The sequence below is a fragment of the Cebus imitator genome, unplaced genomic scaffold, assembly GCF_001604975.1.
Source record: "Cebus imitator isolate Cc_AM_T3 unplaced genomic scaffold, Cebus_imitator-1.0 Scaffold24, whole genome shotgun sequence".
In the NCBI taxonomy this organism is placed as follows: Eukaryota; Metazoa; Chordata; class Mammalia; order Primates; family Cebidae; genus Cebus; species Cebus imitator.
Window position 1 is genome coordinate 12188399 of NW_016107339.1, and position 27310 is coordinate 12215708.

The following is a 27310-nucleotide window of genomic DNA, read 5'->3' on the forward strand; positions in this document are numbered from 1 at the left end:
GTGTGTATCTGTGTGGTGATGTGTGTGTGTGGTGTGTATCTGTGTGGTGATGTGGGTGTGTCTGATGTCTATCTGTGTGGTGATGTGTGTGTGTGTGGTGACGTGTGTGTGTGGTGTTATATCTGTGTGGTGATATGTGGGTGTGTGTCTGTGTGTGGTGTGTATCTGTGTGGTTATGTGTGGGCGCGTATGTGGTATGTATCTGTGTGGTGTGTATCTGTGTGGTGATATGTGTGGTGTGTATGTGTGTGGTGATGTGTGTGGTGTATATGTGTGTGATGTGTGGGTATGTGTGGTGTGTATTTGTGTGGCAGTGTGTGTGGTGATGTGTAGGTGTGTGTCTGTGTGTGGCTGGGGTTGTCTGAAGTTATAATTCGGTGCAAATGTGTGTCAGGGTGGGGATTTACATGACTCGTGTGCCAGGGTTTGTGGGTGTGTATGTGGAGGATGTGATGGGGGTTGGGTGTGGTGTGCATGTTGTACGAGGCTGTGTGGGGCTGTGGGATCTGGGACCGTGTCAGTGTGTGCGTGTGGCCCTGTGCCCATCTTTGTGGCTGTGAGGCTGTACGAGGTTCTCACCGAATGTGATGGGGGTTGTGTCTCTGGTGAGCGTGTGTGACCATGAGTGTGTGAGTTTGTGGTGGTGTGTAGTATGGGATTTTGTGAGGGTATGCATTGTTGTGTGTGTGTGTGGGGGGGTGGGGCTGGGGGTGTGGCGAGGGTGCTGAGAGCCTTCGGGAGGGAAAGGATGTGTGTGCTGCCTTGGACAATCCTGGTCCCCTGGACCCTGCGCCGTGGACCGCCCCAGCCCTGGATCCTGGGTCCCGGCCTGGCTGAGTGATGAGGCCCCTTTCCTCCGAGCTCCTGCCCTCCTGCCTCACAGCCCCACCCCACTAGGCCTTGCCCCTCCCCAGCGGCCTTGGCTCCAGCAGGCAACCTGCACAAACACCACTGCTTTCAGCCCTCACCCCAGCCCTATCAGGTGGAGCTTAAACTGTCAGCTGTCACCTGTCTTCAGGCAGGGCCCTTGTTGCTTTGTACAGCCAGCGTGCACTTTCCTTCACCTGCTCATTGTTTGCAGACAATTTCCTGAGCACTCATGGTAAGGAATTGATGTCTTCGTGGAGAAAGTAAAATCCCAGCAGAAGGCAGGATGGACGGAGGCGTCCAGGTGCGTGTGGTACCCACCCCACGCGTGTGGATGCTGAGCACAGAGTGTCACTGTGGCCCGGAGCAAAGTCGACCAGGTTCAAATGGGGTGTCCAGTGCCTGTGCAGGTGAGGGGGTGGCAGCTTGGAGGGGAGGTCACCGAGCGGGTGGGAGCGGGTGAGCAGGTGAAGGTGCTCACCTCCGACTCCCCCAGAGCCTCTGCTCTCACACCCATGCTGGCAGCTCCTGCCAAGCAGTCCCCCCAAAACCCTGTCAGTCAGTCAGGCCCTCGGTCCCCCATTCGTCTAGCAAGTGTGGATTACCGCCTGTTCTGGGCAGGCCCCGCACATGTCCTGGGCTCTGTAAGGCCCCCAGCAGAAAGACCGAGCCAGGGAGATAAATGTGGCCCAGCCAGGGAAGAGTTGGGTGGGGAGCCAGAGGGTGGCTGAGCACCCGAGGTTGGGGTGCTCCTGGCTGAGGGGGCAGCGTGTGCAGAGGCCTGTTGGGGGCACAGACCTGGTCAGATGGGTGGATCCTGGTGGGGACTGGGGCGGTACTGGATGTTACAGTAAACCCAAATTCACTGCGTGCATCAGGGAGACCCTCCTGGGGAGGAGGTGCAGGCCTTGAGACACACACACACACACACACACACACACACACACACACACACACTGGGGGCTGCCGAGGGTTGTAAAGCTGGGAGTATGTCTCGGGTGCTGGAGACTGATGAACTGGGGAGTGGGGCCACAAGCAGAAGCAGACCGGGGTGGGGGTGACAGGTGACAGGAACCAAGCCTGGCCCTCTGTGCAGTCCCAGACCCAGCTGGAGCCAGCCCAGCCCTCACGTGTCCCACACCCAGCTCACCCTGGAGGGCCTTTGCTGGGGTCTGGTGTCCTCCCTACCTTGAACACCCCTCTGGCCACAGCATTGCTACGTGCGCTTCGTTAATTTACATTCAGGCTTCACTCCAGCTGAAGACAAAAGTAGCACCTGATTAGTCACCAGTCACCAAGCCCTCTGAGCAGCTGTTTCTGGTCCCCTTCCTGAGAGCTGGTTTGGGGAAGGGCCTGGCTTTGGGAGTCAGAGGGAAGGAGCCGTGTGTGTGTGTGTGTGTGTGTGTGTGTGTGTGTGTGTGTGTCCACAAGGGTCCAGGGGTAGCTTCCAGCCTCTGTCCTCCCCTCTGTCCTCCCCTACAGGAGCCGGGGGACCTGTTCTCCTGCCCCTGTCCCCGTGTGTAACCCCCCACCCCCCACCCTGCTGGAAATTGTTTCCTTCACATTTTGCCATAATGTATATTTTTCCACTTGAATTCCTAGGATTTGTCTTTTCATTGTTTTCCTCTCTTTTTAAATTTAAAAGTTTTTTTTTTTTAAAGGAAAGGAGAAAGTGAGGATGTGCCTATGTCTCTGCTGGCCTCAGGACCGGCTGGCTGGGCTCCGAGAGGCCAGGCCTGGGGACCAGAGGGAGGTGGCTCAGGGTTTGTGGGGAGGACTTTTCACCTTCCTTGTCTGGAGCCCAGTCTCCAGGGTGACAGCTCGGAGGACCCCTGACTGTCTCCCCACACCGGGGAGTTGGGAGGCAGGGACACAAGCTGGCTCCTCTCATGGGAAGCCTTTTCTTTTCTTTCCGCTGGCCCAGCCTGACTGCACAAGGTGGGCACATCCCACAAGTGGCGGGGGTTGGGGGGTCCTTGAAGGCAGGGGATCTGGAGGCTGCTGGAGGGGGTGACCTTGCAGGATGGTGGGAGGACTTTTTGAGACAGGTGGGGTGGGGTGAGCCATGCCAGGGAGGATGGGGAAGTGCTGCGAGGGGAGTATCCCAGGCACAGTGAGGGGTCAGAGGGTCCTGCCATGGTCAGGCCTTCTGAAAACCTAAGCTCACCTCAGGCACGGACAACCCCAGGTAGTGCAGTTTATTCATTCTTCTGTTTTACAACATTTAGGTTGTTTCCATTTTTTTTTGCAGGTTCAGACAGTGCTGTGTTGAGCGACTTTGTGTGGGTCTCCTGTGCCCACGTGCCGGGGTTTCCTTGGGGACGAGTGTGGACGGGGAAGCCCTGGCTTGCGGGCAGCCGGTGCATTCAGCGTTACTAGACGCTGCCGTGTGGCTCTGCGCAGGGTTCTGATGGACACGCCTTGATCAAGTGTCCAGTGCCTTGTAGTGAAGGAGGCCCCGAGGGATGGGGCAAGCATAAGTCGGTTTTGATGGGTGGGACGGCCCAGGGAGAAGGGGAGGCGTGGAGCCTGGGCGGGCTGGGGAGGAGCCGCGGAGCCGGGAGAGGTAGCGGGTCCTGTTGGAAAGCAGTCAGGGGCTGGCCTGGACCCCACACCTCCCAGTGCAGTGATGAGAGCCTCGCCTGGAGGTGGCTCTGCCCCTGCTACTGTGCACCCCCGGGCAAGGCCTCTCTGGCCTCTGTCTCTTCACTGTCCATCCAACTTGGGCCAGGAGGTCTCCAAAGTCCCCACGGACTTGATGTGCTCAGATTTTCTTGGCAAGCGGCTGTGGCTTCCTGCCCCTGGCCGGCGATCAGAGGCTCCAGCTTGGCTGGGATGGCAGAACTTGCAGCTGGCAAGTGGCATTTGGGTGTTTGTCAGGAGCCTGGGGGCTGGGGTCCTGGCAGGAGGCTGGGCAGAGGCTTGCCAAGGGGGACCCAGGAGAGCCAGGAAGGCGATAGGGACTCCCAGACTTCTTCATGTGTGTCTCTCTCCCCATATGATCCTGTGCCTGGAGCCTGGGGGGTGGAGGGCTCAGTCTCTGCCCTGAGATTGGGGGAGGGCTTTGTGGGCTTTAATTTGATTATATCTCCTTTCACTGGACCCATGGGTTCTTATTTTATTCAGTGACACTGGGGGAAGGGCACAGGGTGAGGAGGAGTGCCCCTCCCTGGGGGAGAGGTTTGAAGCGGGCATCTGCGGGAGTCTTAGCCACGTGGCCCAGGGACTGGGCAGAGGGATGGCTGCTGGGCTTGGTGTGACTTTGGGTCTGTAGCAGCGCGGCCTGGAGTGCACAGGGTGGGCTGTGTCGGTGGTGGACGTGGCTCTATGCCAGAGCGTGCATTCTGTGTCTGTGTGTGTACATGCATGCTAACCCCCTAACAGAGGGTGCAGAAGAGGCTCCGGCACCTGAAACAGTGCCCTTTATTCTCCGTGGCTGCTGTGGAGTAATTGCTTTGCAAGGAAAGTGAACTGTCCAGGAGGGGAGGGGCTGCAGGAAGTGGGGGACTCTCTGCCTGAGGGAGGCTCTGGACACAGACCCGGACTGCAGTCCTGCTGACTGGCTGTGCGACCTTGGCTAGGCTATTTAGCACCCTGAGCCTCAGCTTCGTCATCTGTAAGATGGAGATATTAGCACCTGCTAATATGTGAGGTTCATGGAGACTGGGCCTCGCACGGTGCCAGGCATGCAGTGGGTGCTCATGGCCTCTCGGGCCTCTCCGGTCCTCTCTGGCTGCAGCAGGCGCCAAGACAGCATTGAGGCAGAGGTTGTGCCACTGCCAGGTGCTTGTATCACCCCAGGAGAGGGCCCGGCTTGTGAGCCAGCTCCTTTCCCCACCCTGCGCAGCCATTGCTGACAGTAGGGCTGTGAAACAAAGGGACCCCATGGGCACTTGGTTTCTCATCCTGGGGGCAGCAACACTAGTGGGCACTCACCCCAGGGTGGGCGCCATGCCCGTCATGCTCATGGGCCCACAAGCCCCCTCGACTCCACAACCCTATCCCTTCCCTTCATGACTGGCTGAAAGCTGGCTGCTGGAGCCAGATGGCCCAAGTTCAAACCCCAGCCCTGCCCCTGACCGTCTTCATGAAACTGGGGAAGCTACTTAACCTCTCTGTGCCTCAATTTCCTCATTTATAAATTGGAGATGTGGTGATTACACTGACCTCAGGTGAATGAATCCATGTGAAATTTGCAGAGTAGCATTTACCATGTGTTGGACACTCCATAAATGTTCATTAGTATTATGGAGTGCTGCATGCCCCTCCCCCCGCACTCCCCTCTGGTCTGAATCTCTTGAAGTTGTGAGAACATCAGAGCCTCCTCAGACTGCACTTGCATCTCAAGTACCTTGTGGCTCACTCACACTCCCGCTAACTGAGCCGTGGCCACCTAATCCTTCCTTCACCAGCAAAACGAAACTTGCAAGATATGCCCTGAGGTGCCAGGCAGGACCATCACACGGATCCTCTTAGAGGAGCGTCACTCAGAAATATGACTTAACGGTTTCTCCCTGTTTGAGAGCAATTAACCCCCTTCCCCTGCCTTCCTCCTGGCTCCTGCAGCCAGGTGGCTCATCCTCCCCTTCCTTCCCCTCCCAGTCCAGCCTCTTCCTCTGTCCATCTGTCTCCCCAGATGGGGGGAGAAATGTCGCAATTGGCCCACTTTCTAAGTGGAAGGAAACCATATGGAGGGTTAGTTGGGAGCTGAGAGGCGGCCCGGCCAGCGGCGCAGCCAGCAGCTGCCTGCCTTGGCTGTCTCTGTGGCCCCAGACTGACAGGGGCCCCAGTCCTGCCCGAGCACCCTTGCTCCTTCTCCCCTCCCCATGAGCTCCTAGTAACCATGCTCTTCTCTAGCCCTTGGGACTCCTTGGTTAGGAGGGACCCGAGGAGCTGTGTGTGTGTGCACGTGTGTGCTAGCTCGTGCACGTGTGCACGCATGTGCACATGTGTGTGCATGTGTGTGTGCACGTGTGTGTGTGTGTGTGTGTGTGTGTGTGTTGTGTCCTGTGGCCCCAGGCTAGCAGGCGCCTGGCACAGAGCAGCCACTCCTTCCAGTGAGGGTACCCTGTTCTCCCCAGAATGTCTACCACCTGGCCACTTGCACCTCTAAGGACTCAGCCCAGTGTCACCGCCTTTGGGCAGCCTTCCCTGCTGGCCATCTCCTTGCCCACGGGTAGGGGCCCCTCCATGGGTGAAGCTGGGTGCTGGCACTGCCCTGTGGGGCTGATGGTAGTCGTGTTTCCTGCAGTCTGAGCCTGTGGTAGTTCTACCCAGAATTTTCTGATGTATTGGGACAAGTCTGTGTAGAAGGCTCAGGTGGCCCCAGTCTGGACCTCAAGGAGTGCTCAGCCAAGGTGTTTGGTTTGAGGCACTGTGTTGAGTTGAGTGGGACCCAGAGGAGGGCAGCAGCTAGATACCCGGGCCGGCTTCAAGATTAATCCCTCATGCTTTTCCAATGACTGCCACCAGAGGCCTCCGGGGTCTTATTCTCTGGGGGTCTCCAGCTCCTGGACTCCAGAACTGTGTGGCTCTGGGCAAGCCACTTCTCTTCCCTGAGCTTCAGTTTCCTCATCCGTTAAAGGCAGTGGCTGATACCAGCATGGCCCACAGATGCTCTGTACCAGGAGGTCAGGTGGGATTTAAATACATGAATGACATCTGTCCCCTGCCAGCACTTGAGAGGCGCATCTGGGGCTGGGGACTGGCTGCACACAAGTGCTCCCAGGGCCTCTGATGGCCGCCCAGCCTGGGCGTGAATCCCGACAACACCAAGCATTGACCCTCTCCTGATGGCTCCAGCCCCAGTGGCTGCGCATGCTGCTCTTACCAAGGGCCTGGTGATGGGCATGGGGCCCAGGGACAGGAGCCCTGAGACATGTGCGGATGTGGGTGTAGCAGGCACAACGCCTCAGGGTGGGCTGTCTTCCCAGATTTAACCCTCCAAGAAACGTTATGAGGTGGTTACAATAAAAATAATCAACGTTTACTAAACACTAGGTACCGGATGTTGTCTTTATATGCATTACCTTACTTATTTTATAACAATTCTATGAAATAGGTGATACCAATGTTTTCACTTTATAGATGATGTATGTGCAGCACAGAGAGGTTCAGTAACTGACCTAAGGTCACACAGCAGTAAGTGGCAGAGCTGAGATTTGAACCCAGGCAGTCTAGCTCCTAAATATGATGCTGTGCTGCTTCTAGCTGCTGTATGGGGAAACTGAGGTTCAGAGTACTTAAGTGACATGTCCAGTGTCACCAGCTGGTAAGTGGAGCCAAGACTGGTACTGCAGCTATTCTGACTGCACAGCCTATATCCAGAGGCTGGGACCCCAGGGCTGGGAGTCGGGCTGGGGAGCCTGCGCGGCACCCAGCCCCCATCTCCTGGAGTGTGTGTTGGGAGAGTGGTGGGGAGACTCAGGCTCCCCTGCCCGCCTCAAATAACTAGTGCCCCTCCTGCAGGGGGCGTGTGCATCGCCCAGTCGGTGAAGATACCCCGGGAGCCCAAGGCAGGCGAGTTCGACAAGATCATCCGCCGCCTCCTGGAGACCTCGAACGCCAGGGCAGTCATCATCTTCGCCAACGAGGATGACATCAGGTGAGGGCAGACGGCAGCGGGGTGGGCACCGGGAGCCACGCAGTGTGGGCAGAGCCATGGGTCCTGTCCTACTTTCCCAGGCCAGCCTGACCCCACCCTGGGATCCAGAGAAGTGGGTACAGGTGAGCGGGTGTGTGGGCAGGGAGGCCCCCAGGCTGGGGTGCAGGCCGCTGCTATGGGGCACCACTTCCCTCCCCCCTCCATTCTTGCATCCACCCCAGCTGCTAGAGATGGCTACCTGGGTGATTTAACAGAGGGCTGAGGCCGTGGGCTTGGGGCCAGACCACTTAGGTTCTAATGCTGTTCTCCCACCTACTAGCTGTGTGACCTCAGGTGAATTTCTTAACCTCTCTGGGCCTCTGCTGCTAAAAAACAAATGAGCTAACGATACCTGCCTGATAGTATTTGAGAATTCAATGCAGGAATGTGCATAAAAGGCTTAGAGTAGCATCTGGCATGAAATAGGCGCCCAGTGAATGTGCGCCACCCCTCAGCTCCTCCCTCCTTTCTGTGGTGAGCTCAGGGTACAGAGACGAGGTCTGGGTTGTGTGTGGTTCTAGTCTTGGCTTAGGCTCAGAGCGACCAGGCTGAGGGGAGGCACCGCCTTGTCCTCAGGGAGCCCCAGGCTGAGGGGAGATACAGCCCCCCCAGAATCTGGTAGGGTTCTCTAGTCCCCGCTGGCCACTTCTCCTTCAGAGAGGAGGGTGAGAGCAGGTGCGGCCCCTGCCAGGCCTCCTCAGGTATCTGGCTCAGGCTGGCAGAGCCTGCTGTGCCCTCAGACCCCCCTCACTGGACCAGCCAAGGCTGCCCTGTGTGCCCAGCCCTTCCCAGGTGGCTTCCTCCTATTCCTCACCACTGCTCCCAAACCATTTCTCACTTGGAAAGGCCCTAACCTGGACTCCAGCATTGCTGCAAAACAGATCCCTCCCAGGCCACTGGGGGGTCCCTGGAGGGATGGGGGAGGGCTTTGGCCTCAAAGGACGAAAGGACCAACTGCAATGGTGGTGTCTCAGGCAGTGAAAGGCCAGGGAGGGGAGCCCTCCAGCCCCATCCCGACCCCTTGGAGCTGCATAGAGGCAGCGCCCAGTCCCTTGAGGCGTGCAGGTCCCCTGAGTTCCGGCTCTGAAGGTTTCTGACGGCCACCGCTCAGCCAGCTCCTGCCCCCTACTCCCACCCCAAAGCCTGGCAAGACTCGGCCCCCTCTCCCCACCCTACTCGGCACCTCACTCCAGGCCTGCTGTTTTGGGGGCCACTTTCAGCTTAGATGGACCCACGTGCTGGGAGGGGGACTGAATGCACTGGGCCTTTTGTCCCAGAGAAGAGGCCCCTAGGGGAGGTCTGGAAGGGAGCTAGACTGACTTCTGGAGCAGGCTGCAGGAAGCGGGAAGCGGGTGGAGGGGGGGTCATTTCTGGAAATCCACATGCATTTTCAGAAGCAAACAGATGTGAAAATAAACCCAGGTGACTCTGCAGGGCTGGATGGTCGGGAGCTCTGGCCATCTCAGGCTGGCCAGATGCAGGCGGGTATTAACAGGGTGTGGGTGTGGGTTCTGAGAGCAGCCTTACCTGCCATTAGTGGTGGCCTAGGATGGCGGGTGGGGGCGGGGGCTACACCAGTGAGCGGAGCTGGAAAGCCTCAGGCGTTGGGAGATGATGGAGGTGTCGGGGGGATGAGGATGGACAAGACCAGCTCAGGTGAAGGCCCTGCGGCCTGGAAACATCTGTTTCTCCCTGAAAGCCCAGGCCCTCCAGCCCCTGCCGGCCACCTCCTGCGCAGGCCCAGCAGCCACCCCTGAGCCCTGGGGTCTGTGCCCTGGTCCCCACTGACGGAAGGGCCTGGACAGTTTCTAGTATCACAGACGCTTGCTTGCTGTGTGACATGAGCAAGTTCCTTACCTCCTCCCTGCCTAGTCTCTCCGTGGGAGCTGGGTTAGGGGAATGCTGCCTTTTCCTCCTTGTTTTTCCCCTCTGGGGAGATGTCTTTGAGAGGCCACTTCATTCATGCCTCCCCGAAGCCCATGCTGTGGGCTCCGTGGCCCCAGGCTGGGCTTTTGGGTCCCTGGTTTGATTCGGATTACCATCGCAGGCAGACTGGGCTGTGTGAGCACAGGGCAGCTCCACACCCGCCTCCCTCCATCACCCACTCCCACTCAGGGTGTGGGGAGCAGCTCTCTGAAGGGCCTGGGCTTTTGGCACAGAGGGCGGTGAATGAAGAGGGAGCCTCAGGCAGGAGGCAGCATGTGCAGGGGGGGAAGGGGCGGTTGTGTGGTGGTGGATGGGTGTGAGGATGGGCAGGGTGTGGGGATGGATGGGCAGGAAGGCATGTGTCTCAGGAGATGGGGCTGGGCAGAGGTGGTTCTGGGGCCTGAGTCAGACGTGGGGCGGGTGTGGATCTGGGGGTACAGGGGTGGTGTTTTCAGGGACAGATGGGGACCTGGAGAATTACACTGGGGCTGCAGGCAAGCGTGGGCCCAGGGGCGGACAGGTTGGATGAGGCAGTAGCCATGAGCCTATGGGCAGGTGGGGGCAGGGCGTAGGGGGAACCCATGGGCATGGGTGCCGGGACAGTTGTGGACCCTGGGCTTCTGGGGGTCAGGGATGTGGGCCCACAGCAAGTGTGGCCAGGAGTGGGGGCAGGTGCCTGGACAGACACGGCTGGGCTGGGCTGGACTGGTGTGTGTTCCTACAGGCGTGTGCTGGAGGCAGCGCGAAGGGCCAACCAGACAGGCCATTTCTTCTGGATGGGCTCTGATAGCTGGGGCTCCAAGATTGCACCGGTGCTGCACCTGGAGGAGGTGGCTGAGGGGGCTGTCACGATCCTCCCCAAGAGGATGTCCGTGCGAGGTAGGCCGGGCGGGCGCTGGTGGTCGGCGCCATTCTGGACTGCTCCTCCTGTCGCCCCTCCCAGCTTCCTTCCTCTCCTGCTCCTCCTCTTTCCAAAGCCGTCCTTCCTCCTCCGCGGCCCCGAGCCTCTTGTGTTTGGAGATCCTGGGCTGGGAGGTCTTTTAGGCCACACTCAACACAGCAGAATTTGAATCCAGATTCAGGACCTTTCCTCCTGCCTTCTCAGTGATTTTTTTGGGGTGGAAGGTGTGTGGAGAGTCCACTCAGAAGAGGGCTGGGGGCTGCCGGCCACGCTACAGGACAGGGCTTCCCTGCAGAGCCTGCCTGGGCTTGGCAGGCCCCGGGTGGCGCTGAGGCTGGGCCTGACTTGCCCTGAACCCCCTCCTCTTGGGGCAGAACCCACAGTCTCCTGGGCAGGAACGAACTTCTCTGGCCAGAACCTCACAGGCAATGAGGTGTGATGTTCCCATGAGTGGGCTGATTTGGCAGGGACCTGGCAGTCCTCAGCGTGGGGAGAAGGCTCCCTGGGCCCTCTCCTTCCCTGCCCTCCCTCCCTTCAATAGGAGCCAGCGTTAATGGAGCTGGGAGGCACCGCAGACATCGGCCTTTCCAAGGCACCTCCCAAGACACTGAGGCCTGACGAGGGGAGGGACTTGCTCAAGGTCACACAGCAGTGTCCTCTCTTCATCCTGAGGCAGGGGGAGTGCCCCGGCCCATACCTGTCCATAGGCCCATGGCTACCCTGTCATCCAAACCTGCCCCCTGGCCTACACCTGCCTACAGGCCCAGTGTGAACCCCCAGGGCCACATCTGTCCCTGCAAAGACCACACCTGTCTCCCCCTCCACACGTGCCCTACGTCTGACTCAGGCCCCAGAACCACCTCTGCCCAGCCCCGTCCCCTCAGACACATGCCTTCCTGCCCCATCCATCCCCACCTCCCGTACCCATCACGCATCCAACCCCCACCCCCAACACACACAGCGGGAGTTTCCAACCACCCCAAGCCATAACCAACACAGTGTGAGGATAACTGTGCTTAGGGTGCTGGCCCATGCCACGCCCCCGACAGACAGCTCCTCTAGTCTCCCAGTCACCCAGAGATTCACTCTTCCCCATCTTTAGTAGACGATACGCAGGGCTCGGAGAGATTCAGACACGCACCGTGCAGCGAGTGGCGGAGCTGGGGCCGGAATCCAGGACTTGCCTGACAAGTTCCTTTTCTCTCAGGAACATTTGAGAACAATGGTCCTCATCTGGGGGTGATTTTGACCTCCGAGGGGCATTTGGCAATTTCTGGAGCCATTTTTGGTGTTGACACTTGGGGGATGCTGCCGCCAGCCTCCGGTGGGTAGAGGTCAGGGTGCTGCCTGGCCTCCTGTGGTGCATGGGACGGCCCCCGACAGGAGTTGTCCTGCCCAGAGTGTCCACAGCGCTGAAGCTGAGAAATCCTACTGCAGGTCAAAGCTCCGGCTCCAGCCAGCGAGTCTCCTGCCACGCGGCCAGTCATTTTGCTCCCACTTGGACGTTTCCATGGGCCTCACTGAGCTTTCAGGTCTCTGGCCCATACAGAGCAGCTCGGTCCACAGGGCTGGGTACAGTCAGTATGGCAGGAGGGGCGTCTGGGAGGAGGAGAGGGTCAGTATGGCAGGAGGGGCGTCTGGGAGGAGGAGAGGGTGGTGTTCACCGCCTGCCTGCCCACCCTGGGAAAGGGTTTCCCAGGCTGAGAGCAGAACTGTGAGCCGTGCAGAGCACGTGGGAGAGGGAGGCTGCCCCTGTCAGTGACAGGGACATCTGGATATGAAGGGAGAAGGTCCAGGTCCTGGTCTTGCTGTGTGGCCCGGGTGGTCCCCACCTCTCTCATCCTTCCTGGCCTCCTCTTCAGGAGCTCCCGGGGTTGGACAGCCCCACCAGCCTCTGTATGGTAATCTCAGGGCTCCCAGGCGGCCCCTCGGAGCCTGCTGTTAGCATTGCAGTGGTTAAAGGCCGTGGCAACATCTTCATCCGTGTGCTTCTCTTCCATAAAGGCAGCAGTTGTAGATTACACTCGCTCCCCCTGGGACCTAATACAGCTCTTTTCATTTTGAATGAAATGAAATGCTCCACATTTGTTTTCTCCTGGATCAGAGGATGTGCTCCTCCGGGTCTCTCTCCCTCCGCCTGGGCCATCTCATCCTGGGGGAGGCGGGAAGGGCTGGGGCTGGTGGGATGGAGGCCAGTGAGGCCCTGACTTCCCGGTTCCCTGCCAGGCTTCGACCGCTACTTCTCCAGCCGCACACTGGACAACAACAGGCGCAACATCTGGTTTGCGGAGTTCTGGGAGGACAACTTCCACTGCAAGCTGAGCCGCCACGCCCTCAAGAAGGGCAGCCACGTCAAGAAGTGCACCAGTGAGCTCGTGGGCTGGGCGGGGCCGGGCGGGGCCGGGCGGGCTCGGGCGGGCTTTAGAAGGAGCCGAGCCTGGGGGCCTGACCGGGAATCTCCGGAGTTGGGCAGGCACCTGCGATGGAGTTGGGAGGCCCTGGGGCGGGGCCTGGAGAGGCGGGGCCACAGCTGATTTGGGGTGTGGCCCTGAGATCCTTGGGAGGGGCAAGGCCCGGCTGCCTCCGGCTTGGTGTGGACGTCCTTAGGGCGAACCCATAGCCCTGAACTGACCCCTCTTGTCCTGTGTCCAGTCTTGACGCATACCAGGCTGGGCACTTCCCAGAAACCACCCCAGGGTTCCCTCCAGGGTTCCCTCAGTCACTCAGTAAGCACCAGTTTGGCTCCCAGGCGTGGCTTGCCCCAGCGTAAGCATGGATATGTGGCAGTGAAGAAAGAGTCCAACGGCACTCCAAGTTTTTATTCTAATGGGAGACAGAGGATCAGCACGATGAGTGAATTATAGAATATGTCAGAACAGAAACGTGCAGGAGAAACAAAACAGATAATAACAAGAATGGAAAGTGTGAGGGGAAGGGAACCTGCAGCTGTGAATTGGCCAGGGACGGCCTGCTTGCACAGGTGACATCTGACCCCTGACATGAGAGGGAAGAACTGCGCGGGGGAGGGGCAGTGATCGGCCCATTTTACAGATGGGAGAACAGAGGCTCGGAGGGGGTGAGTAGAGGGACCTGAATTCCCATAGATGGAGGGTGGTAGAGCACGACTTGCACCCGGATCTGAGCCCTAGGCCCCCCACCCCCTAGATAGCCACTGTGGTGTGTCCACTTCAGATACATCTGGACAGGGGTCTTTTCATGACCTGGGTCTGGGTCATTCTGTGGCAGGACCCAGCCTCGATAACATTGGGGTGCTCTGGTGCCTCTCAGTTTGAGGGGTGCTTAAACGAGAATGATGAGTTGCACTCTGTATCCTCCCATACTTGAACGTGCAGTTGGGCAAAGGGCGGGGCACAGGCTGCGTGGAATCTTTGGCAGACAGGTCCTCCAGGGCCAGGGAGAAGGGAGTGTGATGAGGGTGGGCGGGGAGCATGCTGCCCTCTGGTGGCCAGAGCCCAAAGGGACTTGCGCCACTGGACCACTGGGGACCTGGAGAAGCTCGCAGCCAAACCTACGGGATCTGCAGAGTGAGTGCAGGTGTGTGGGTGTGCGCAGGTGTGAATACATCTGTGGCATATGACTTCGTGTGTGTGGGAGTTGGTGTTCCTGAGAGTGAAGGGGTGTGTGTGCCTGTGTCTTACATGGGGCTTGCATATTCCTGGGTGAGCTAAACATAAACACTGCTGTTTACTATGTATCCACCATGTTCCAGACACTTTAAAGACATCATCTTTAGAATGTAAAAGACATTTCACTCTCACAGCAAATCTAGGAACTCTTAAGATTCCTGCACTCTAGATGAGGATATGGAGAGTCAGAGAGACCAAGTGATTTGCCCGAGGCTGCACAGCAAATGCCTGAATCCGGCAGTGATCACATGTGCAAACATGCCTGGTGTGGAGGCTGAGCCCTCACGGGTGGGGTGGCCGTGTGTTCTGGCGTCATTATTGAGAGCATCCCCTCCGGTTCTTGGAAGTGCCCATGTGGGATGGAAAATTGTTTGGGCACCCTGACTGTAGCTCACCAGACCTAGCTTGGGGATGAGGATGGGGATGGATGGGATGGCGGTGGGGTGGGGAGGGAAGACTGGAAGTGGTGGCAAGATGGATAGCTGGGGCCTCCTGGACCCAGTGTCTAGGCTGTCGAGGGGTCTGGGCTGTCAAGGGGAAGGGCTTTTTGGAATCTCCTCTTTGTCTGGGAGGGGCAGGAGGGGAGAAGCTTCGGTCAGTTCCTGTAGGCTCTGTCTAGACTCCTAGTTCTTGGGGCAGGATTCATGAACCTCTCCAGCAGTCCTAAGGGAGGCATTTGGTCTGATGGTCAGCGCAGGTGGGGAAGGAGGACTGGGGCAGGGTTCAGCAGAGCGCAGAGCTCGGCTGGGCTCGGTGGCTCATGCCTGTAATCGCAGCTCTTTGGGAGGCCGACGTGGGTAGATTATCTGAGGTCAGGAGTTCAGCCCGGTCAACATGGCAAAACCCATCTCTACTAAAAATACAGAAATTAGCCCGGTGTGGTGGCAGGCACCTGTAATCCCAGTTACTCAGGAGGCTGAGGTATGAGAATCGCTTGGACCTGGGAGGTGGAGGTCGCAGTGAGCCGAGATTGCACCACTGCACTCCAGCCTGGGCGACAGAATGAGATTCCATCTCAAAAAAAAAAAAAAGAAAAAAAAGAGCAGAGAGCTTTGCTGTGAGCCTGAGGCAAGCTCTGTGACCTTTCCGGGCCTTTGCTTTCTCATCTGAGCAACGGGATTGATGAGCTGGCCCAGAGGGTGTCTCTGGAAGGAAGTGAAGCATTAATGGAGGCACTTCCCGATCTGTAAGTGGCAGCTGTAAAGCCTGGAGGTGCGTTAGAGTCACCTGGGAGCTTTTAACACCAGGCCAGGGTACCACCCCCAGACCAACTAGCTCAGAATCTTAGGGGAGGGGCCTAGGCTGTGGATTTTTACACGGCTCCCTAGGTGATTTTAATGTGTATTTAGGGCTGGAGCAGTGGTTTCCAAGCTTTGTTCACATTGAATCACCTGGGGATCTTTTAAAAATACGGATACCCTAGACATTCTGGTTTAATTTGCACTGGATGCAACCTGAGCATAGGGATTTTTTGAAGTGCCCCAGGTGGTTCTACTGTGCAGCAAAGTTTGGGAGCCTCTGGCTTGGAGGAAGGACGCATGCGCCCTAGGCTGGGTTGGGGGGCGCCATGAGCAAGGGGCAGAGGCTCTAGTGGAGGCGGTGGGTCTCAGCAGACCCGAATCCTTCCTGCTGCATTGGGAGCCCCAGCAGAGGTAGGTCAGAGTCCCTGTGTGGCCCCAGGCCAGGCACCACGAGCCTCTTGGTCTGTCTCTGGGTGAGGTAAGGGGCAGGTGGGGGTACTGCTGGGAATGTTTTGTGGGACCTGAGACTCTGGGGGAGGGGCAGGCAGCTCTGGTTTCCCCATGACCCTGCCTCTGAGCTGAGTCTGTCCTGCTGGAGAAGGCCTTAGGCCAGGAGGGCTGGAGTGACACCCACGGAGAGCTGGGAGCAGGGGCAGGGGAAGGACCCACCCCTGGGTCTGAGTCTGGCTCTGCCTCCTCCCTGCTGTGTGACCTTGGACAAGTTATCTGACTTCTCTGAGTCTCCGCTGCTGTCTGTAGAACAGGGAAGGCAACAGCTATCTCAGTGGCTGTGAGGTTTAGAGAGAAAGCATGTGAGGAGGCTGGCTGAGAATGATATATATGATAGGTGCTGATAAAATCATTGTTATTGCTGATTTAGAGAGGAAATGGGAGAGTTGGGATTTAGACAGGCAATTGGGTAATCTAATAGTCCAAGTCTGTTGGTACCAATTCTGTCTGTCTGCTATGTGGAAAGAATGAGGAAAGAATGTGCCATCCTGAAGGTGGGTGGTATAGATGGTCACAGCTGCAACTCCCATTTTACAGAAGAGGAAACTGAGGCAACTTGTGAATATCACAGAGCTAGAGAGTTGTCAGTGCTGGATTTGTGCCCAGGTAGCCTGGCTGTGAAGCCAGTACTGGCCCCTGCCATCTGCCCACTTCCTGTCCTTCCCTCCTACTCCTCCGGGGCCCCTCTCTGTAGCCCTTAGCCAGCCCAGCCATGCTCTGTGGTCTCCGAGATGTACTCTCCACCTGCCCCACTCTTTCTCCAGAGCCTGGCTTCCCGTCACCTCTTCAGGATCAGCTCACTCCGCTCTCCTGGATGTTCCCATTCCATAGTTGGCCTCCACCTGCTTCAGTCCCGCAGGCCTGCCCTGCTCAAGGCCTCACTGACAGCAAGTGCCACTCCTGTGTCCTTTGCTTGGCCAAATCCATTCCTTCCCACCCCAGGTGATGGATGGTTCTGGTGACCATCCAAGAGGGTGGGAAGGGCCCTCTCATCCTGGGGTCTTGTGTTTGGGACGATTTGATTCATCTTCCAAGGCTGTCTGAAGTGGAGTTCCCCAAAGATGAGGATTTGATAGCAAGTAGTTGATTTGGGAGGGGATTCCAGGAAAGAGGAGAGAAGGCAGAGATTCGGGGTGTGAGATCAAGCTGGTTGCCACTGTGAACAACTGGAGCTGAATCCTCCTGGGACAGAGGACCAGGCCTCTCAGTCGTCCCACACAGAGCAAGAGGGAGCCGGGGTATGTGTGTGCCAGCCCCCATCGGTCATTGGTGGAGGGATGCTCCTGGAGGCCATTATTCCTTGGCACCTCCAGCCTGCCAAATGGCTGGGCAGAGAGGGCTTCTGCGCCTGAGAAAGCCTCAGAAGGGTGGCACATCCTGGCAGCTGGAGGCTGGACTGGTGTGTGCTGACATGGTCAGGGTTAGAGGGTAGGGTAGAGCACTCATTCTTTCTCAAACATACAGCTACTGGGTGTGACTGCTGGTGCTGCCGCTTCCTAGCTCTGTGGCCTTGGGCAGGTTACCTCACCTCTGGGGGCCTCAATTTCCTCATCTGTGAAATGGGAATTATATCATCCCCTTCCATTCTCTCCAGAGGCTCATCTCCAGCAGAGTGCTACCTCCCTCACGGCTTCCAGGGAACGGATGGGAGCTGATTTGCAAGAAGCACTTCCAGGTGGCCCGTGGGTCCCCCAACCCCAGTGAGCTGAGGTCACTGAGAGGGGCATCTGTGCAGCTGTCAAGCCTACAGGAAGATAGCGCCCGCCTCCTCCTTCCCTCCCAGACCCTCCCCGGGAGCCCAGAGAACAGGGTTTGGGAATTAAAGTCGTAAACAAGGCAGATGTGGCATCCGTCTTTTTGACAGCGCTGCCAGCCAGGTGATGGCTGAGCGGAGGAAGGCCCGGTTTATGAGGAGATAGGAAAAATTACTGCCTGCTGCTCACAGGGGCTGGGAGTCCGGAGAGGGAGGGCAGCTGCATGGTGGCTGGGGGTGGGTGGGGAAATGCCAGTCACCCGGCCTGTGCTACCAGCAATACAACAATAATCGTGAAAACATAATAACAGTTACTACTTATGTAGCATTTATTGTCAAGCTCTGTTCCAATATTTTGCATTTAATTTTTGCAGCAACCCACATTACAGACGAAGCAACGGAGGCACAGAGAGGTTAAGGACTTGTCCAGAGTCACACAGAGCTGGGGTTTGAACCCGACCACTTGGCTCCAGAGACGTTTTGCTTAGACCAGCTGATATCCCGGCCCCAGGCCCCTCCTGGCATCTCCAGCCTGCCTGTGAAAGGTCTTCCCATCTCTGCATCCATAAGAGAACCTGAGGAAGCCTCCCTCCTCAGGCCAGTGAGAAAGGCCAACATTTGGGAGCACACTTTATATGCCAGGCTGCGCCCCCATTAGAGGAAATCACAGTTGTTCCAACCATCGGTGCCTCACTCCGTGCTCTTCCCACTCATCAGCTGGGAAACCAGCAGCATAGACTAAGAGCCTGACTGTGTGCCCAGCCAGCATACAGCACACACTGTGCAGGGCTTGTTGGGCTCAGTGAGGGGAACAGACCTGCCCTGTGGAGCCATCCTGGGAGTGGGACACAATATGGCTTTGCAGACAAGGTATAGGGCATAGTGGCATGGCGTGGCCTGGCAGGCAGTGCCAGGGGCTCCAGAAAAGGCCTGACTGTGAGGCTGGGGAAGGCAGAGCCTGGAGGCCTCTTGGAGGAAACTGGGACTGCTAGGAGGACAGGCGTGCTGGCCAAGAAGGTGTGTGTTAGTCTGTTTGCATTTCTCTAAAGGAGCACCTGAGGCTAGGTAATTCATAAAGAAGAGAGGCTTGTTTGGCTCATGGTTCTGCAGATTGTTCAAGAAGCATGGCACCAGCATCTGCTTCTGATGAGGCCCTCAGGGGGCTTCCAGTCTTGGGTGGAGGGGAGATGGGAAAGAGAGGATGAGGAGCCAGGCTCTTTTTAACAGTCAAATCTTGTACGTAATAGAGTGAGAACTCACTCATTACCACAATGAGGGCATCCAGTCACTCATGAGGGATCCGCCCCCATGACTCAGCTGCATCCCGCCAGGCCCCACCTTCAACACCAGGGATCACACTGTGACATGAGATTTGGAGGGGACAAACATCCAAACTATATCAGGATGATACTGGAATGAACAGCCAAAGGCTTTGAGAGAGCGAGCCATGTGGAGACCCTGGAAAGCGCACGCCGGGCACAGCGCGAAGCGAGTGCAAAGGCCCTGGGGGCGGTTCATGCCTGCCTAGCCCGGGGAGCAGCGAGGAGGCCGGTGTGGCTGAAGCAGAGAGCCACGGGCAGGAGATGGGGTCATGGGGGAGGGACGGGCAGGTGGTGCAGGCCATGTGGGCCTGGTGGGAAGTTTGTAAGGATTTAGTCTTTTATGCAGAGTGGGACAAGCCATTGCAGGGCTTGAAGGCATATTGACGAGACCTGATTTATGTCCTCACGGGATCTCCGGGAGCGAGGGCAGAGTGGGAGACCAGTTAGGAGGCTGGTGCTTCATCCAGGTGGGAATGATGGGCCCGGGGCGGCCGGTGGTCATGGAGCTGGCGAGAAGGGGTCGGATTCTTTGTGAGCTTTGCAGTGTGGCCACGGCGTTTATGGAAGTATTTAAGGGGAGAGAAAGATGACAGAAAGTCAAGGATGGCTTCAGCGTTCTCTGCTGGAATAAGGAGATGGATGAATTTGCCACGTGGTAAGATGGGGTGGGCGGGAGGAGGAGCAGGCTGGGAGGGAAGGCAGGGCTTGGGTGGAGGTCGCATGGAGAATGGGATGCCTGCTGGGACCCACGTGGCCTTGTGGAGTAGGCGCTGGAGTCAGGGAGAGGCTGGAGTGGCTGTGATTGCGGTGGTGGCAGACTACAGAGGTGGCTGGCTGGGAGCACCAAGGAGTGTGTGCGTGGTGGGAGGAGAGGTCCCAGTGAGCCCTGGATGCTGGAGTGCTGGGGCAGGGAGAGGGAGCCAAGCACGGAAGCTGAGAAGCAGGAGCTCAGGAGGCAGCAGGGCCCAGAGCACTGCGGGAGGGAGTGATTGGCTCCACTGCATGCTGTCCAGGGCCAGGTGAGACGAGGGCTGGGCCGGGCCATTGGACTCAGCAACCTAGAGGGCGATTGTGACCTCCGCAGGAGCAGTCACCTTGGAGAGGTGGGCGCAAAAGCCAGACTGGAGTTGGTCAGGGGAGAGAGGAGAGAAACTGATGGCAGTGAGCAGAGGCACCTCTCTTGAGGAGCTGCACTGTAGGCAGGAACAGAGAAAGGGGATGCTAGCTGGGGAGGGGCGGGTCAAGAGAGGGGTTTTGTTTGTTTGTTTAAATGGGAGAAATTACCCATATTTCTACCTTAAAGAGAGAGACCTAGTGTGTTAGTTGTTCTCACACTGCTATAAAGAACTACCTGAGCCTGAGTAATTTTTATTTTTTTTTCTGAGATGGAGTTTCATTCTTACTGCCTAGGCTGGAGTGCAGTGGCACGATCTCAGCTCACTGCAACCTCCGCCTCCCAGGTTCAAGTGATTCTCCTGCCTCAGCCTCCCGAGTAACTGGGATTACAGGTACCTGCCACCATGCCTGGCTAATTTTTGTATTTTTAGTAGAGATGGTGTTTCACCATCTTGGCCAGGCTGGTCTTGAACTCCTGACCTTGTGATCCACCTGCCTTGGCCTCCCAAAGTGCTGGGATTATAGGCATGAGCCACTGCGCCCGGTCCAGACTGGGTAATTTAAGAAGGCAGGAGGTTTAATTGACTCATAGTTCTGCAGACTGTACAGGAAGCGCGACTGGGAGGTTTCGGGAAACTTACAATCATGGTGGAAGGTGAAGGGGAAGCAAGCGCGGCTTACCACGGCGGAACAGGAGAGAGAGGGCGAGAGGGGAAGGGCTGCACGTCTAAACCGTCAGATCTCTTGAGAACTCACTCACTATCGCAAAAACAACATAGGGGAAATGTGCCCCCATGATCCAGTCACCTCCCTGCAAGTCTCTCCCCTGACATGTGGGGATTACAATTCGAGGTGAGATTTGGGTGGGGACACAGAGCCAAGCCATGTCACCTAGAAAGGGGGAAAGCTAGATGCTGCTGGAGGGGAGGCTGGCTGAGTGATGGGGGAGAGGGATGTCTGCATGGGGTCTGTTAGCAGGGGCCGGGCAGCTCATCCATACTGGCCTAAGACTGAGTCCCCAGAGTCCCCCTACCCCCAGCCTCTCCTTTGTGGGAGAGCTGAGCCCCAGCTCCCCAGCTGAGGTGGGTTGGGCTCAGAACCAGGGAGGAGCCGAGAGCTGGTCCTTCTTGGGCTCTGGGCTGTGCAGGCACCAGGTGTGACTCTCCTTGCCTAGTCCCAGGTGCCAGCTTCATTCACAGATGAGGGGCCTGGAGCTCAGAGATACTAAGACTCATCAGGCACACCAAGGGGCTGAGTGGGGGTTTCCAGAGGGCCCCATCAGACCCTGGGGCTCGTATCCTGTTTCTCAAATCGAGGTCTGTGGACATCTGGGGACACATCCTTGAGGCCAGATTTGCAGGGACCTAGGAGTGCCATGAGGATTCTTACAGTCTGCATTCTCATGTCGGTGGCCATCCCGAAGGGAGCTCCCCCGGGTCTCAGAGACGCGGCTTCTCTGTGGCTGTGATCACCTGCAGTTGGGCTTCACGGTCACAGCCAGGCTTTCAGTGTTTTCATGCTGGGGTCATTTTCTTGAGGGTCTGCAAGAATTGTTTCCTTCAAAAGGGGCCTGTGGCTGGCTCCAGGTTGAGGAGCCCTGGGCGATGCCACCACAGAGCTCTTGGAGCTTGTAAAAGAACACTTGAGGGGAGCCAAGAGCTGCCTCCCACTGCGTAAGCTGCTTTGCCTCCTGAGGCCTCGGTTTCCATATCCCTGGGATGGGGATGCCATTTGCCCCGACCACTAAGCCCTCAGAACACCTGGGTGCATCATTCACTGGGACTGGAAGGAGCTGGTGTTGGGCCCAGGCTGAGTTGTGGGGGACAGCGCTGGGGATGGAGGAGACACAGCCGAGTGGGTTAAAAATTCCCAGACTGAAAAGCAGGGCACTTGAGGGTAAAAATTTGAGGGGTGGGGACCAGCAACACTGAGGTATAGGGCTGAAGAGCAAGTGGGAGACTGGGCCAGGGAGATCCTGGCCGGTGACTTCTGGGAATGGGAGGCTTGTGGGGTGGTGAGTGTGGACTCGGGAACAGGGCTTGAGGGACCCTCAGAAGGAACCAAATGTCTCAGGAAGCAGAGTGGCGGCTTTCTCCACCCCATCCGTACGTCATGCTAGGCCGAGCTGACCTGGGTCTGTCTATGCAGCGGGCACCCCTCACCCATCGAATGGTGGGGAAGGGGTGGGGAGAGTCAGCATTAGAGCCAGCGCCAGGCGGGATGGAGGGGAGGGCGCCCTCCTGCGGGGGTGTGTCAGGGAGGAAAGGAGGGCTGAGGCTGAGAGAGGACTTCCATGCACAAGACATGGTGTTGCATCCCCCCCAGTCCTCCCAGTGGCCCCTGGAAGTGAGTGTTACTGTCCGGAATTCACACTAGGGACACTGAGGTGCTAGGACACTCCGATACTTGGCTTAGAGCGTATAGCTGGGCCATGCCTAGCCGAGAGTCAGGGCCATATGTGTCTGTTTGGTCCATTACACCAGACAGCCCTCTCTGGAGGGGCTCTGGGACCCCGTTGTTTTACTGCCTACTTCCGGGAAATTTGTTTAAAGGACACAACTGGTATAAATGTATATTTGTGGCTCATGTTCGTTCACCCAGAGCCTTCATGTGCCTGGCACCTCACCTTCCCACAGCTCTGGGAGACAGGCTGTGTAAATGCAGGTTTATATCTGTGTAGGTGTGTGGTGTAGACATGGGTCTACGCTTGACTGCGTGTGAATAAGCACATGTTTAGCAGACGCTGTCGGTGCCCGGGCCATACCCCTCGGTGCCCACCATCCCTGTGTGCAGCAATGGGGCTCATGCCCCTGGGAGCAGTCCTCCGCCTAGGATCCACGGAGCTGGAGCATTTATCCCCATGGCTGGGACAATGCTGAGGTGTGGTCTGCCGGGTCCCGTGGAGGTCCCCAGCAGGACAGAGCCCCGCATGCCGCCATTAGTTGACTTTCCTCCCTGCCCTCCACCTCCCGGCCCCCTCCCCATGCTTCCTGCTGCCACCCCCAATAAAACCCTTGCTCTCAAGTCCTCCGCGTCTGCTTGTAGGACTTCTCAGCCTAAGCCAGTGGGTGAATCTGAATGCCCATGTGTTTGTGTAAGTGTTGTGATAAACGTGCAGCTGTAGCTATGTTGGAAGCGTTTATATGTACACCTGCGTTTGGGCATGCATGTGTGTGTAGACATATGTAAATGCATGAAGGTTTGTGTATTTGCTGCTGTGTGCATACAGATGTGAATATCTGTGAGTGTCTGTGTGGTGGATTTTGTCTACCCTGGCATGAGGAAGCTGCTTCAGGAATGTGTGTGCATGCACGTGTGTTCTAGCGCTAGAACTCTGGAGGACTGTGGCTGGGCAGGTGAGTTGTGGAGAGGTGAGTGGGGAGATGAGGAGGACTCTGATTATTTCAACCTTGAAAACTCATTTCAATTACAATTTACAACCTGCAGACAAAGACTGCAGTCGCCGTAGTAACCATGCTTCAGGGTTTTGATGGAGAAAATCCTCCCTGGATGGTTCCCCAGCTGGCTGTCACCCGTGGCAGAGCCAAATGCATCTCTGCCTCACTGTGCCCCGGGACACAATTAGGACATCTTCAAACTGTTGCTGCTGTCACTGCCGCCATGTGTCTGGAATTCATCTCCTCCAACAGCTCTCAGAAATGCATGTCTTGCTTCCTCCCAGAACTGCGGTGCCTCTGCCTGGTCCTGGGGTTCCTGCCCACCCATGAGAGGGGATTTTCCCACCCCCTTCCCTCCACTGCCACCTTCCTCCTCTAGACCTGCAGATGGAGTCCTCAATCCCTGGTTAGGCCTGGCCAGTCAGTGGGGGCAGGGCCTGGGTCCTAGGACAGGAGGAAGGAGGCAGGTCAGCGACTAAATGGAGGAGGGGCAGTTCAGGATACTGAAGACTCTTTTGGACAACCGGAGAGATCTGAGTTCAAATCCCAGCTCCATCACTTCCCAGCTAGCTCCGTCCATAGCTATGTGTCAAACACCTACTGGGTGCCAGGATTCCTGTGAGGCTCTGGGATGTCACCCACCCACTTGCAAACCTTGCCACCTCCCCTGTGAAGGGGCCAATGAAGTCTGACTCCCAGAGCTGTGGGAAGACAAGGTGCCAGGTACACGACGGCTCTGGGTGAGCCTGAGCCATGGCTACAGAGCTGCTGCTGTCACAGGCATAGTTGCAGCTGCTCATTGAGGCCAGAGCGTCATGTCTGGTTTAGTGAGGGTTTGTGGTTCCTGAAGTATCCCTCACCCCTCCTCTACATGCCCCGCTGCCCCTCCAGGGAGCCGCCTCAGCCCTGTCATTGTTGTTCCCTGTGGGGCACAAGAGAAGGGCCTGGGGCATCTGAGGCCAGGGTTCAGGAGTGTGTGCATGCATGTGTGTGTGTGTGTGTGTGTGTGGTGTGTGTCTGTGTCTGTTTCAGTGTGTGTGTCTCTGTGCGTGTGTATGTGTATATATGTATATGTGTGTGTCTCTGTGTGTGTGTGTGGTGTATGTCTGTTTCAGTGTGTGTCTGTATGTGTATATGTATATGTGTATATGTATGCATCTGTGTGTGTCTGTATCTGTGTGTCTCTGTGTGTATGTGTCTGCATGTGTGTATCTGCGTGTGTTGTGTATGTGTCTGCATGTGTGTATCTCTGTGCATATGTGTATATGTGTGTGTGTCTGTGTATCTGCATGTGTATATATATGTGTATGCATGTGTATCTGTGTGTGTGGTATGTGTATTTCAGTCTGTATGTGTCTGTATGTGTATGTGTTTGTATACATGTATCTGTGTGTCTATGTATGTGTATGTGTCTGCACGTGTGTGTATGTGTCTGTGTATCTGTGTATGTGTCTCTGTGTGTGTATGTGTGTATGCGTGTGTGTGTGTGGTGTGGTGTGTGTGTCTCTGTGCATATCTGTGTGTGTGTATGTGTATATATGTATATGTGTGTATCTGTGTGTGTGTGTGTGTGGTGTGTGTATGTCTGTTTCAGTGTGTGTCTGTATGTGTATATGTATATGTGTGTATGTATGCATCTGTATGTGTCTGTGTGTATCTGTGTGTCTCTCTGTGTGTATGTGTGTCTGCATGTGTGTATCTGCGTGTGTTGTATATGTGTCTGCATGTGTCTGCATGTGTGTATCTGTGTTGTGTATGTGTATGTGTGTATGTATGTGTGTCTGCATGTCTGTATCTCTGTGTGCATATGTGTATATATGTGTATGTGTGTGTGTCTATCTGCATGTGTATATGTGTATGCATGTGTATCTGTGTGTGTCTGTGTGTGTGGTGTGTTTCAGTCTGTATGTGTCTGTATGTATATATTTGTGTACATGTGTGTATCTGTGTGTCTGTGTATTTGTGTGTGTATGTGTCTGCATATGTGTGTATGTGTCTGTGTATCTGTGTCTGTGTGTCTCTGTGTGTGTGTGTGTGTGTCTCTGTGTATGTGTATCTGCGTGTGTGTGTGTATGCGTGTGTGTGTGTGTGTGTGTGTGTGTGTGTGTGTGTGTGTGTGTCTGCGTGTGTGTGTGTGTGTGTGTGTGTGTGTGTGTGTGTGTGTGTGTGTGTGTGTGTGTGTGGCGGTCATGCTTACGGCCTGGTGACTTCACTGCACCCCAGTCTTCCATATGTTACTGGGGCTAGACTTGAGACAAAGTCCAGGAGGCCACAGCTAGTTGAGAAGTTGCTGGAAGTCCATGCTGCTGTGACAGCGCTGGGCTGGGTGCTCTGTAGGGGCAGCAACCCAGGCCCAGCACTGAGCCCTTCCCCCAGGGCTGCCTGGGGTGGAGGCAGGTTTCCCTGGCAAGGGAGCTCCTGCGGGATATCCACACTAGCATCCATGCTGATGGCTTCGTGACTGCAGTGAGAGCACTTGGCCCGGAGCCCAAGTGGCCCAGGAGTGGGTGCTTCAATGAGACCCTCTGAGGAGAGGCTGAGGCCAGCCTTGTGGGGGAGGTGTGTTTCCCCAGAGATCCAGCCAGCTTCCAATGGCTGGGTGCGTCCTTGGCCTTAGGAGAGAGCTGCTCCTCTCTGCAGTGGCTGCAGCCTCCTGTTCCATCACTGGTAAATAATTTAGTCTCTCATTTATATGAGATGAGGGTGTGATGGGAGCTGCGGGTGAGTCAAGCGCGTTTTATGCTTCTTCAGGCTGGTGAGGGCAGGGTCTAGGGGCCTGCAGGGAGCAAGTGTGGGTCTAGGGAGGCTTTTTCTGGCGACACTGCCCCAGCCTTCTCTGTGTCCTTTGGGGATGGGGTCGTCCATTCCATTTCTCCCTAGGCGTTCGTGACCTTGTGATCAGAGGCCTTGGACAGGCAGGATGGTGAAGCTGCCTTTCATGTTCACCCTGTCTGTTTGTGCCTTGGCCTAGAAAGAGTGTTGCTGGTTAGCAAAGCCTGCAGACACGGTCAAATGCAGCCTGGGATGGAGCAGGGGTGGGGTCTGGAAGCCGGGGATGCCCATCCTGTCACCGCTGGCTGTGTGACCTGGGCTCCCCCATCAGCCTCAGTTTTCTTGTCTTTAAAATGGCTGTGGGGGCAGATGACCCCGTGGTCCTGGCGTCCCTAGCATTGTGGTTCCATGGTTTCTGCTGTCCATTCAGCAATATGCGACTATCTACCCTCGGCAAGGCTGAAAATGGGATGTGGTTCTGGCTGGCAGGGCTAATGAGTGACCAGGCCAACCACCCCCATTCCCACATCCTTGTGTGGGTGCGGCCACTGTCCTGCCTGGTGTGAGGGGATTAGAGGGGGCAGCAGACCTCAGCGAGAGGCAGTGAGATCCCCTGTACCCTGGGTCTGCCTCCAAGGTGTCCAAGGCAGGGGCCTGGACACAGTGACCTCGAGTCTCTGGGGAATCACTGCCTGTGTGGACCCAGATTAACTCTGGCACATGGAAGTAGGACACAGGTGCAGCCGCTCACCCTGCTGCCCTCTGGGGAATTGCCTCTGTGCATCGCACCTGCTGCCCTCTGGGGAACTGCCTCTTCACATGCCCTCTAGCTGAGAGGCACGGCCTAGGAGTGGAGGCGTAGGAGTAATTTCCTTGTCCTGGCTTCGGGGGGAAAAAGGCCATGCTGTATGCAGGGACTGTGGTCTTGGGAGGGGAAGCCAGGTCTCCCTAGCTCTGCGCATCCTCTCCTTCCACCCAGCCATCCTCTTGCCCCACGTCCTCACTTCATCCCTGCTCCCCTCCCAACATTCTGCCCACCCCTCCCCGTCTGGCATAGTGTGGTGCTTAGGGCTGGAGCTGGAGTACCTGGGTTCACATCAGCTCTGCATGGTCCTGGAATGTTACTGAGCCTTTCTGTGCTCAGTGCTTCAGTTTCTTTTGAGATGGAGTCTCACTCTGTCCCTTAGGCTGGAGTGCAGTGGTGCAGTCTCAGT

At 56.8% G+C, this 27310-nt stretch overlaps 1 protein-coding gene across 10 annotated transcripts in view; it reads left to right on the forward strand.

Moving 5' to 3' along the window:
• Nucleotides 1–27310, forward strand: part of GRM4 (glutamate metabotropic receptor 4) — a 127545-nt gene that overhangs the window by 76444 nt on the left and 23791 nt on the right. For all 10 annotated transcript variants that reach the window (XM_037736266.1, XM_037736267.1, XM_037736271.1 and 7 more), the window contains 3 exons: nucleotides 7336–7471; nucleotides 10161–10315; nucleotides 12564–12704. In XM_037736266.1, the coding sequence (XP_037592194.1) occupies nucleotides 7336–7471; nucleotides 10161–10315; nucleotides 12564–12704 (432 nt within the window). The remainder of the gene's footprint in view (nucleotides 1–7335; nucleotides 7472–10160; nucleotides 10316–12563; nucleotides 12705–27310) is intronic.